The 13327-nt window shown below is 39.9% G+C and overlaps 1 protein-coding gene across 2 annotated transcripts in view; it reads left to right on the forward strand.

The window, feature by feature from the left end:
- RUNX2 (RUNX family transcription factor 2) overlaps window positions 1-13327 on the forward strand; it is a 78233-nt gene that overhangs the window by 23182 nt on the left and 41724 nt on the right. For both annotated transcript variants that reach the window (XM_075201309.1, XM_075201310.1), the window contains exon 3: window positions 4467-4571. In XM_075201309.1, the coding sequence (XP_075057410.1) occupies window positions 4467-4571 (105 nt within the window). The remainder of the gene's footprint in view (window positions 1-4466; window positions 4572-13327) is intronic.

Here is a 13327-nt window from a genome sequence, read left to right on the forward strand (position 1 = left end):
CATCTGTAAAGTGTATGAGTGTGGTGATGATGATGACATCTGTAAAGTGCATGAGTGTGATGATGATGAGATCTGTAAAGTGTGTGAGTGTGGTGATGATGATGACATCTGTAAAGTGTGCGAGTGTGATGATGATGACATCATCTGTAAAGTGTGCGTGTGTGATGATGACATCTGTAAAGTGTATGAGTGTGGTGATGATGACATAGTGCATGAGTGTGATGATGATGATGACATCTGTAAAGTGTATAAGTGTGGTGATGATGATGATGACATCTGTAAAGAGTGTGAGTGTGATGATGACAGCTGTAAAGTGTATGAGTATGGTGATGATGACATCTGTAAAGTGTATGAGTATGGTGATAATGACATCTGTAAAGTGTGTGAGTGTGGTGATGATGACATCTGTAAAGTGTATGAGTGTGGTGATGATGACAATGTAAAGAGTGTGAGTATGGTGATGATGACATAGTGCATAAGTGTGATGATGATGGCATCTGTAAAGTGTGCGAGTGTGGTGATGATGACAATGTAAAGAGTGTGAGTATGGTGATGATGACATAGTGCATAAGTGTGATGATGATGACATCTGTAAAGTGTGCGAGTGTGATGATGATGACATCTGTAAAGTGTATGAGTGTGGTGATGATGACATCTGTAAAGTGTATGAGTGTGGTGATGATGATGATGACATCTGTAAAGAGTGTGAGTGTGATGATGACAGCTGTAAAGTGTATGAGTATGGTGATGATGACATCTGTAAAGTGTGCGAGTGTGATGATGACATCTGTAAAGTGTATGAGTGTGGTAATGATGACATCTGTAAAGAGTGTGAGTATGGTGATGATGACATAGTGCATGAGTGTGATGATGATGATGATGATGACATCTGTAAAGTGTGTGAGTGTGATGATGACAGCTGTAAAGTGTATGAGTGTGGTGGTGGTGATGATGATGATGACATCTGTAAAGAGTGTGAGTATGGTGATGATGACAAAGTGCATGAGTGTGATGATGATGACATCTGTAAAGTGTGTGATTGTGATGATGACAGCTGTAAATTGTATGAGTGTGGTGATGATGACATCTGTAAAGTGTATGAGTGTGGTGATGATGATGACATCTGTAAAGAGTGTGAGTATGGTGATGATGAAATAGTGCATGAGTGTGGTGATGATGACATCTGTAAAGTGTGTGAGTGTGGTGGTGATGATGACATCTGTAAAGTGTGTGAGTGTGGTGGTGATGATGACATCTGTAAAGTGGGTGTGTGTGGTGATGATGACATCTGTAAAGTGTGTGAGTGTGGTGATGATGACATCTGTATAAGTCATGTTTTTCTCAGCTGTGTTCCATTTCTGCTGTCTTCTTCCATCTGAAAGATACTTGTAGTGTGAAGCTGGACTAATAAACATCTCTGTGCACCCTTCTGTCTGTCACTGCTGCTGTCAGATTGATACAGAAAACCTTTCTACTTATATCTTACATTGTCCTTAATGAAAGCACCCTGTCAAGTAACCAGGGCCAGTGAGAGGGTAATGGGTGCCACTCTTGCACCCTTTCCACTTTTTTTATCTTGTGTGGGAGCGGGAGCAGCAGGAAGAGGAGGGGGATATAGGAGTTATTTCTGCCTGTGATGCTGCTTGCTGCTGCTCCACAAAGTCAGCGAGGAGCAGCAGCAAACATAATTTAATCACTAATAATTAAAATCTGTAAATGAGCGACATGACGTCACTTCTTCACCAGCACTGGGTATAGCAGAGCAGTACAAACTGGTAATGAAATACAGTAATTCCCAACATTTCACTGCAAAAAAAGGTTGGAAAATATTGACAAGTCCCCCAAGTAATACCAGATTCACCCCGACTAAGCCCGATATTTGAATTTACGCCCAGTAAGGGTTAACCTCCCCTCTCCGCGCAGTGGAAATCTGGACCATTGCGAGTTGTGTATAATACAGTGGGGTCTAGGAGTAGATGTGATACTGTTAATCACTGCAGAGATGACGCTGCGGCTCGGTGGGAAGTCTAGAACAGCCTAAAGGAGATCTGTGCAGAGCCGGCAGCAGAACGCGGCATCCTGGTGGTAGCCGGTTCTTCTAACCAGGAACAGAAGCATCTTCATACATCAGTTGACTGTTTGTTGAGTCAGAGCTTCCCGCCCACATCTTCCTGTCTTAAAACAGTTTGCAGAAGTCTCTGTGACAGTAATAACCGTCATATATCTAACAGATTACAACTGTCAGTGAGCCTGGCCTGCAGTCACTTCCATGCAGCCAGAATTGTCATTGTTTTGGTGCCGAGTAATCCCAGCTCCTCGTGAGAGATTGTTTCTCACCATCTTGCATACAACAAGTAAATGAATAATAAGTGTAAGAAGCAGGGTTGCCAATATTTACTGATAATCAATAAAAAATGTTCTGACATTTTCATCCATCAGTAAGAAGAAAAATAGAGGTCAGTAAAAAAAAAAAACTTGTCACCGTTTATTATACTGCATATATATAACATTATAATTAGACCCTGACATGTCCCATGTATCACTGCTGATTCCTCATTGTTCTGGGATAATAGCCTATTTCTGCTTTTCGCACTTATTTACAAAATGTAACCTGGCATGATTAACTTAAGCTTCATAATCTCTTTAGGTTACTCAACTTTAAGAATTTCTATTTTTTTAGATGTCAAAACTAATCATGCCCAGGTATTTGCAATCCGAAAATAAGTGAGAAAAGCAGAAGTGGACTATAACCACCCATGAAAAGTTGACATGTAGACCAGCTTGAGCGTGTCATGTCAAAAGGGGGCTGTTTTTAAACTTTTTATTAAAACTTTTATCTAGTAACTGAAATAACCATGGGAGAGATAGTAAGCAAACCACTGCGTTACCAATAGTCGATGCACGGCCTCCTGTTCTCACCAATAGTATGTTAGACGCATTGGCCAGGACGGTTGAATAGGAAGTAATTATATTGACCACTTGGTGAAGCAATCTCATCAGGGGAGTTTCAGTTCGGTGAGAGGGGCTCCACGGAGGCACATTGCACCAATGTTATGGTAAGAATGTCCGCTCATCTTCTCTCACACCCCATAGAGGTGTGCGGAAATTCCTACCGCAATGGCCGGCAATGTGCACTGCGGACAACGCGGTGATGTCTGCGCGCCACAACGTCGGCAGTTGAATCTCCTCCATAATGACATATCATCGTAGCCACACAGTTTGGGGCGAGTTCAGTTAGCCATGAGGTCCCTTAGGAATCCTGTGGGATGTGTTCCTGTGCAGAAATACCGGAATTACGGTACACGAAACATCGCTTTGCTCGCACCTCTGTGTTACAAAATAGATGTGTCCACTGTAGATAACTAAGGCACTTTAACTTCTTCATCTTAATTTACCATCTACAGGTTATTAAAAAGCTGTAATAAATTAGACATTTCTGGCATCCATGGCAGAAATATGTGAGATTAAACTACTCTCTAAACACAACTGATTCATCATGTTACTGCCTTTATTCATATATAGCATATGTTATATTGTCCAGCGTCATTCATAGCCTGATATTTGTTGTACCTTAGTATGTTTTCTACAGTTTTTTCTGTATCGTTCCCACGTCTTTCATTTTTGGAATACAAATTTAATTATAGATCCACAGCCCGTCCCAAATAGGACAGCACATTCTTAATATACAGTATCAACATAGATTATTTAATTCCCAATCAGTATTATTACAATCCCCAAGGATAAAATTACCTGTAGTACTACCAAAGTGGAACATCCTCCACGTTTATACAATTCCTCTAGGAAGAAAATGTTGATGTTTTGGAAAAGTAAATGACACTATTGGAACTTTGCTGTCATTGTTGTTTGCTTGATACATTATTTTCCATTTGGTATTAATGGGTCACTTGATTCTTATTTACCCCCCAGTTTCGAAAGTGATTATTTGTCACAAATGGAAAAATGTTACATTTTAATTTTCTAACTCCAATCAAAAATTATTTTGCCTAATTAAAATCACTATGATGAGTACTGCAATATACTAGAATAACAATGACAGGTAGATTGTGAGTAACTGATGGTCCTTAGCAACCAACTGGAGACTGCCAGTTGTTTCTATGGTAACAGATGTTGCTAAGGAAGGTCATTTATTTACAAACTATGTTAAATGCCAGTCACAGTGTGTTTCTGAGGTATCAATTGGCAATTTCAGGCAGAAATCCTATTTTAAGTTAAGATTTATTCCAGTAAGGACTCAGCAAAGTGATTTTAATTAGGAAAAATAATTATTCAGCGGTGTTACTATTTAATATTAATTGATCCACAATGTAGTTACAATATAGCTATCACACTGTTGTGTATCATTAGCAAAGTGAGATTTGTAAGATCATTGTACGTTTTGGTCTTTTAGGTGGTTTACTATATTAGGACCAGCAGTTTTATACCCGATTCTCCTTTCTTAATTGCAGGAAAGAGTTTTACATTGACAATAACGGTTTTTACTAACCCGCCTCAAGTTGCCACCTACCACAGAGCCATAAAAGTGACAGTAGATGGGCCGAGGGAGCCAAGACGTAAGTACCACATTGATTTGCACCAGTCATCTTCTCCACACAATGTCAGAAATATGGATGATGTCAACATTATCCACATAATGTTGCTCTAGAGATCCTCAAACAGCCACCTGAAATAAATTGGAGAACATTTTACTGGTATTTTTTTGTTACGTCATTGGTTTGGTCCACGGGGCATATAAGCTCTTTGAAATAAAATGTACATATATACAATACACAAAACACATAATGGCACATTAATAAATGATTGCTAAAACATTCCAGCTGTTGCCCACTTCATTTGGCCCTTACTGGCCCTGCCGCAGGCACATAGTGGTAGCATGTTATGGTGGGCAGATTCTTGTTTCCAGCCTGCCTGGATAATGTTGACATCACAGTCTTTCATTACATATGACAAGTTTTATACATGCCTGCAATAAATAGGGGCCTTTGTTCACATTTCTGCTCCCTGTATCATGTTGTGTATGATTTTGAGTACTTCAGACACATTGAAAGTAAGTAATTAAACCCAGTGTTAGATATTAATAGGCGACGAACCTTGTGCATTACTGAGCTGTGTAATTGTGAGATAACTTATGTTTTATACTATACTGTATTGTCCCAGCATGTTATATATCCCATCCCTTACAGTTGTCATCTTCAAAACGCTGCTTAGGATAGAGATTGTTAGTTACATGTCAGTCAGTGGTCATATAATAGCCAGATTGTTTGCATCCTAAACCTTATAAAATCTCAGATTTTATATGGCTTAGCATGTACAGATTGGTGCATGCACACATAATCACACACACGCACACGCATGTCTCTTCGCTGCTAGCATAATTGGCATGCTGTATTTTGCTATTTGGATGTTTTTGTTCTATGTCAGCATCCTTTTCACTCACTATGTACAGACCATGGGATGGTGGCTATAGCGCTTTGTCATGGTGGTGAGCACCAAATTACACTTTAAGGGCCTGATTCATAAAGGAACTTAAATTAAGAAGTTTCTTATTTAAGTCTCCTGGACAAAACCATGTTACAATGCAAGGGGTGCAAACTAGTTTTCTGTTTTGCACATAAGTTAAATACTGCCTGTTTTTTCATGTAGCACACAAATACTTGATAGCTTATTTGTACACTGAAATTTAAAGTTGATATTTGTGTGCTACATGAAAAAACAGTCAGTATTTAACTTATGTGCAAAACAGAATACTAATTTGCACCCCTTGCATTGTAACATGGTTTTGTCCAGGAGACTGAAATAAGAAACTTCTTAATTTAAGTTCCTTAATGAATCAGGCCCCAAGTATTAATAATAAGTTAAGGGTATTTGTTTTTGTCTATCCATATCAGAGATTCTCATGGGTAGCTTCATCACACCTTCTAAATAGGAAAAGTGGAGTTGTTGCCCATAGCAACCAATCAGATTCTAGCTATCATGTATGTAGTACATTCTAGAACACAATAGCTAGAATCTGATTGGTTGCTATGGACAACATCTCTACTCTTCCTTTATTGAATATTTGATAAATCGAAAAACTAGTGAATAAACCTACAGGGAGCCATCCAGAGCCTGCTACAGCTGGTTACCGAAGACACATCACATGATATGTTCATTTTTAATATTGGATCCTCCTGTATTTCGGTTTAGTGATCCTTTCTGGTATGTGAATTACGAGTGCTATCGAACTTGTAGACATAGATCATTCATCACCTGCCCTCAGTGGGGGCACTTTATTACTTGAACCAATGAGAATGCAGCTTGTGAATGCATTAGGAACTGAGGCGTGTAGCTCTCTAATGCTTGAAGTATGTTACCTTCCGAAAGGGGATTTCTAAGTGTATCTGGATATTAAACATCCCCAATAACTGTCCTGTTTTAAGTCCTGATTTTCATGGTGAATGTGGGCGAAGCTTTGGAATTTGTGGGCATTGCCACATCCATTTGGGGTATGGTTGGTGATTTAGAGGTATGTTCCGGGCATGGCCTGGAAGGATTAGGGGCATTGCTTAAAGTGCCCTGATTTATTTTTTCAATCGTAAAGGGAGAGAGAGAAGTAGGCTTCACTGCAGAATAAAACCTCAGAACTACTACTACTTATTTGCACTGCAGTAGACTTGTGGACATTACCCAGAAACCAATGCTGTGTGTTATCTCCTCACCCCGAGTTATGTTATTCATATCTACTTGTTGAAACTGCCACTTGGATAGCAATTATCTCATTGGCTGGTAGCGGAAATAATTGCTTGATTTGTGGAATTAGCAGTAATTACCATGGTTGGACGCAGCTAAATGAACCAGGTTTCCTTACATTATGTCTGGTTATGTCAAATATTTCGCTGAAAACTCCGCTCTTCACGGGTAACACAAGGCAGCTTTTGTGAGGACACGAGATAGCAGATTACAGAGTGTCAGGGCGACTCCATAAGGTCAATTGCTCAGAATTGCGAATAAATATTTATATTCCGTTGATAAGACTGGAAAAATATTTTAAAACAAAATGATTTATGCAAGACAGATAATAGTAATGCAAATTAACGCGTATTAATGCTTGAAACAAATTAATAATAAAGTAAAACAATTCCTTGCCGCTGGTTTAGGTAACCTGTGGAATTCTAACTTGTGGAACAACAAGTCCCAGCATACTCCACAATAGTTGGAGAGCTGCAGATTGTCTTTCGAAGCTTTAGAATATGGTAATGTCATTGCTTGCCTGAATTGAAAAGAAAAGAAAGTTAAATGGACATGACGTGTGAAAAACAAAAATCTTAAGTGATTTATATTGGTTAATGTAGAATTCCACATTCCTGATTTGGGCCAATGGAAATCTATAAATATAGGTGATTATATTCACTGATTAGAAATAGTATGGTCTATAGCCAGTCAGGGAGTCTGTGACTGACCCCCATAATAGAGACAAAGGGGCCCATTTATCAAGCCTTCTAAAAAGGAAACGTGGATGTGTTTCCCCTAGCAACCAATCAGATTCTAGCTAGTACTTTCTAGAATGTACTAGATAATTGATAGCTAGAATCTGATTGGTTGCTATAGGCAACATCTCCACTTATCCTTTTTAGATGGTTTGATAAATCTATTCCAAAGTATTGAATAGGATTATATGATTGTTTCTTCCTACGGGTGTGTTTCCGTGCATGGACTCCCCCCATATTTGTTACATGGGGGTGAGACAGACATTGACCACTGTGCAATGTTCTTCTCACATTGGTTCAGAATTCTAAAACAGAGCAGAAAACCTTCATTTGATTTGATTCAGAACACTAATTACAGAATGTTAGCCCGATATTTAAAAGCACAGAAAAGGAAGATAGTTTTAATGACAGTGTCCTTTTTACTATCGTGGCGTAACCACCTGCATAATTGTGATCTTTATGTGATGATTATTTCATTATTTTCTTGTTCGACTTTCATTCCACTGCTTGTTGAATTTCGAATTAACAACAATATGTTTTTATTAAGGATGAGGATTTCTAAATATGATTTTTTTCCTCACACAGTAAAACAGTAACATTTACATTTAAACGGCATGTAAACAAATCACAGATGTTTGCAAAGATCATCTAATGAGGTATACAATAATATGCATCCTCTAATAGCGATACTCATTTCAATAATATTGACTAAAAGGGATATTCCAGATGACGATATTACTTTTACTCCACCTGCAAATACTTTGCTTTCTCCCGATTTTACTCTACTTTCAGTCATATCTTTATATCATCAGGCAGACTTGTTTATTTGCATATGACATAGGGATACCACACACCTCTGTTGTTCTCCCTGCATTGGGTACGGCTGTATTCAGAGAGCTGCTTTGTGTTGTATAACAAAGTAATCAGATAATGATATGACATGACTGAAAAGCACAGGAGGAGCATAGGAAGAAGAAGCCGTGTATTCAGTAAAAGTTGTAGAAGGGTATGAACACACAATAAATTCATATTATTAGCGGGTGGACATCATCTTTGGGTGGGGGGGGGGAGGGGTTTAATTCTGCAGGAAAATCCCATGGAGACCCTGCTCATTTTTTCTCGCACCTCACGGGGGGTCTATAGTAGAATACTGCTGAATCTATCTCTTTTATGGTGTAGGCATCAGTTTAAGCTGCCAGCAAATGAGAGAGGGGGTATACACTATAAATATACAAAGAAACCAACAAAAACTCCACACAAATGATCAGAGCCACGCCCACCTTCAAAACAGCAGATTTCAATTAGTATAGTACATGCCAAACTATTTTCATCTTGACATATAGACACAGAAAGACTCAACTCCCTGGACATATAGATGTTGGACGAGAAAGAGGAGCGCCAGGATCTCGACGTTTTCCAAGAACATTAAAAAAAAAAAAGAAACAAAATAGGAGAGGGCTTTTGTGAGAGTGGGATGTCTAATGTAAAACAACACATCTTCAATACATGCAGGACGGCCGATATGATCAAAAAGGCTGCAAGCAACGAATACTGCGAACAGCCAAATGTAGCAATTCTACTTACATGCCTGCTAAATAATTGCCCATGCAATAAATATATGAAAGCATTAAGTATATAAATAACCATTTTATAATGAGACCAACACCATGTTCATGACTAATGTCTCGTTCGCTCCCATGAGCTGACCCTCTCCTGATAGTTTCTTTATAATAGAGATAACTACCTGGGCTGAGTTTAGTATGGGGAGTGCACATGTCTGATTGTGATTGGTCAGACCCGCTAACCAGTCAGAATCATTCAGAGTTCTGAAACACTCAGCGCTAAAGCTTGGAACCTGGATCCAGGTGTACACTGAAATGCATTTGACATGCGGTTGTTTGACTTTCGCTGGGGTGGTCATTGGTGGTTTCTCGCATTTAATGGAGCAGGGCTCATTTGGAATGGAATAATCACATTGTGAGTTTGTATGTAATAATTGGAAACACTGGTTTTCATATCCAGATCCATATTACATGTGTGTTCTGCTCTTAAAAATAATAGTACACATGTAATTGATGACATAGGGTATGAGACTTTAAACTTATGGCATACCGCAACTTTAAAACCACCTGCCTATTATTGTGTAGGTTCCCCTCATGCTACCTGAACAGCTCTGACCCGTCGAGGCATGGGCTCCACAAGACCTCTGAAGGTGTCCTGTGGTATCTGGCACCAAGACGTTAACAGCAGTCCCTTTAAGTCCTGTAAGCTGTAAGGTGGGTTATCCATGACTAGGGCTTGTTTTCCCAGCACATCCCACAGATTCTCGATCGGATTGAGATCTGGGGAATTTGGAGTCAACACTTTGAACTATTTGTCATGGTCCTCAAACCATTCCTGAACAATTACATGTGTGTTCTACTCTTAAAAATAATAGTACACTTTAAACTTATGGCATACCGTTACCCCACTAATCCGGTACATATGTACATATATATATATATATATATATATATATATATATATATATATATATATATATATATATATGCTAATATATTAAATACATTGGCTAAAAGCACAGAGAGAAACCATAAAGGTAAAACATGGGACAAAGTTTCAGAAGGACATGTACAAACCCGTTAATTAGTGATGTGATGGATAAACCCATTGACTGTTCTCTGCATATACTGGCAGAATATAGCTGGCAAAATAGCACAGCATTCTAGAATCTAACTATTTATACAAAGTTCTAATAAAAGTAAGCAGGGAAAATACTATAACCCACATCTCTCCACCAGAGACTGTACCACGTTTTACAAGCACAGGGGGGTGGGGTGCACATTGCATGTAAAGTTGGTGAGAGAAGCATCATTTCAATTCTCAAATCACTCAGTCTGTTATTTTTTCTATTTGACTGTCAGGAGCTGGGCCAGCAGCCAGGCAGGAAATGACACATCGAGAGGCATTTTTATTGTGCAACCTTCTGAGGAACTGATGCAAGGATACACAGGCTGTTTACACATTCCTAGGCTCGCAAGCAGCATGGCAGACAGAACTGTTCCTGTGTACATGGCATGTTAGACCAATCTCTGTCCTACAACAGCATGTAACATCATCCTCCTTGTTATAGAGCACTGCACAGATAATATAGCTCATAGGGAGCCTGATAAATTATAGATTAAACCCTCAGACTCTCCATAGCTAGCAGAACTGCAGCCATGGTCCTTAGTCTGGGCCCCCGTCCGTTCATCAGATACTTACCCCAATGGCGCTTCTGGAGAAGGCAATTTTATTATTTCTCCACTCCACTCCTGACACCTTGAATCAAGAAGACATCTGATTGGACGGCTACACGCACTCTGTGCTCTTGACACAAGAGAGCTAAGGAGTGGGGTTATTCAAATTTTTTATTACAGAGGTGGCAGTGGGGTGAGTATCTGATGAATAGACCCTGCTGAACTGGAAGTTGAGGTGAGGCATTAACACCTATCACCTACAACACTACTGTTTCCATAAAGTAATATCTGCTGTTAAATGGCTTCAAAATGGCAGCCTCTATTCAGTACGCAACAGGTACACTCTAAATCGGGTCCGACCAACCTGTGGCTCACCAGGTGTTGTGAAACTACAAGCCCCAACATGCTTTGCCAGTAGATAGCCAGCCAATGGCTGGCAGGGCATGCTGGGAATTGTACTTTCACAACATCTGGAGAGCCGCAGGTTGGCCCGGTCTGCTCTCTTCCTTACTGCCAGTATAGAGCAGTGTTGGCTAACATGTGACACTCCAGGTGTTGTGAGAGTCCCAGCATGCTTTGCCAATATGTAGCAGCTTATTGCTGCAAAGGTATGCTGGGACTTGTAGTTTCACAACACCTGGAGTGTCACAGGTTAGCCAACACTGGTATAGAGCAATATAATAAAGTATGGCAGGATGATCTGCTCTGACAATCTATTCACTAAAACTGAATCCTTGCTTCTTTTATTTTATAAACGTCTACAAATGTTTAGTAAAACATGTACTTGAATTTATTACCATATTTATTAGAAGAGGTGGTATGCTGCTTCTTTGACCAATATGAATTATTTCCTGCTTGCTCCAAATGTACATCACCCCTAATAGCCAATTACCATGTAGAATGGCAGATTACTTCTCATGCTGGATACACACCTATGTAATCTTACTTCAGATGGGATTTCTGTAACGGTTTCACAAATGAGTGAAAGTCCTGACGAGCATGCTGATTCATGTGTACACACCTACATGATTTACCTATAGATCTGTGATCTTCATCTCTCAGAACCATCTGCTGAAATGATTGTGACTCTGTACACTCTACAGATATCTGCCTACGCTGCTGGTCGCGTACACACTAGTGCAGTATCTGACCGAACGGTTGTGAATGGTGTGATCTGCGCGACAATTGCATAGGTGTGTATCCAGCTTTAGGCTTTACAAAGCTGTATGTTTGGTTTTGAACACAGCATCTCCCAAACATTGCAGGTCCCATGTTTTAATGTAGACCATACTTGTGTAGTTTTCATACCACACTTCAGGGTGGTATTAATGAGAAGAATTATTTGAGTCCTATTAGTGACATTAGGTTACCTTGCGCAGATATCAGGGAATACACAATAAGATTCCCTGATTTATAATCCTTATGCTGCGGATCAGTGCTATCCTGCAATACCCCAGTATAGAAAGCATGTGTCTCCTCGCTAACACCCCACTGTGACCTTGCCTTTGGCCACTTATAGTCACCTTATGGGACGGTTGACATTTTCCCTCCTAAACTATCATGTTATTTTTCTCTGCACAATATAAATTCTCTGCGTTGCTGTTGTCCTCATTTGTAACTCCTGAAGATCAGTTTCATAGAGGGGGGGGATGGGGTACCGGAAGCGGCGAGTACAGGAAACAGCTGCTGCAGCAGAGGATTCCTTCTGGTGTGTGTGTATAACCAGTGTGCGATACTGTAGGCTGTCAGGGCCTGGGGGCTATTCGTAGTTTACGATCTCTATGCTTGTAGTCCCAGTGTCTGCATATGCCACACCAGCCTGCTGCAAGACAAATGCAGCACGCATAGATTCTGCAGATGTCTTAACACACAACTTCCAAGCTGGGGAATCAGGACACTGTGTGAGCACTGCTGCGAAAGAGGTGTGGTCACATCACAGGGCGTGGCCTCATGCACCTGGGGGCGTGCCCAGCGCTCGTAACGTTCTTGGCTCTTTATAGCCCCTCCCCTAAATTCACCCCTTAAATACTGCAAACAGCGGTGACAGGTGCTTGGCAGAGCAGCAGTGAACAGGACATACCTACCAACTGGGACGATGGCCCAGAACCCTTATATAGGGACTGTCCAGCCTGTATCAAGCCAATCAGCTGATAGGTGCCCCCTTTTGTCTACCTATAATCATCGTTTACTTGTAAGGTGCCTTAAATCTTCGCAGCGGCAGACAACGGGTATAACCAATCATACGAAAACCAATCATCCATAATAACAACAGAACAAGCACAATATGAATTTCAGAAAGAAGGTTCGGCACTACACGCAATTTTGTTAACCAATTAACTAAATGCTGTTTTCTAAACAGAGTAAAGTAAACATACATATATATACACACACACACACACATACATACATACATACATACATACATACATACATACATACATACATATATATAGCTATGGAGATATGAAATTAAAAAAGTATATTACAGAAAAAGCAGTTTATAATGCAGACGTATATAAATTTAGAAAACGTTGGCCAATTAAAATGTACTTGTCGCGTACGCAATCGAGGCAGACGTTTTGGGGAGCTAAAACAATATAATTA

The sequence above is a fragment of the Mixophyes fleayi genome, chromosome 3 (genome assembly GCF_038048845.1).
Source record: "Mixophyes fleayi isolate aMixFle1 chromosome 3, aMixFle1.hap1, whole genome shotgun sequence".
Classification (NCBI taxonomy): domain Eukaryota; kingdom Metazoa; phylum Chordata; class Amphibia; order Anura; family Limnodynastidae; genus Mixophyes; species Mixophyes fleayi.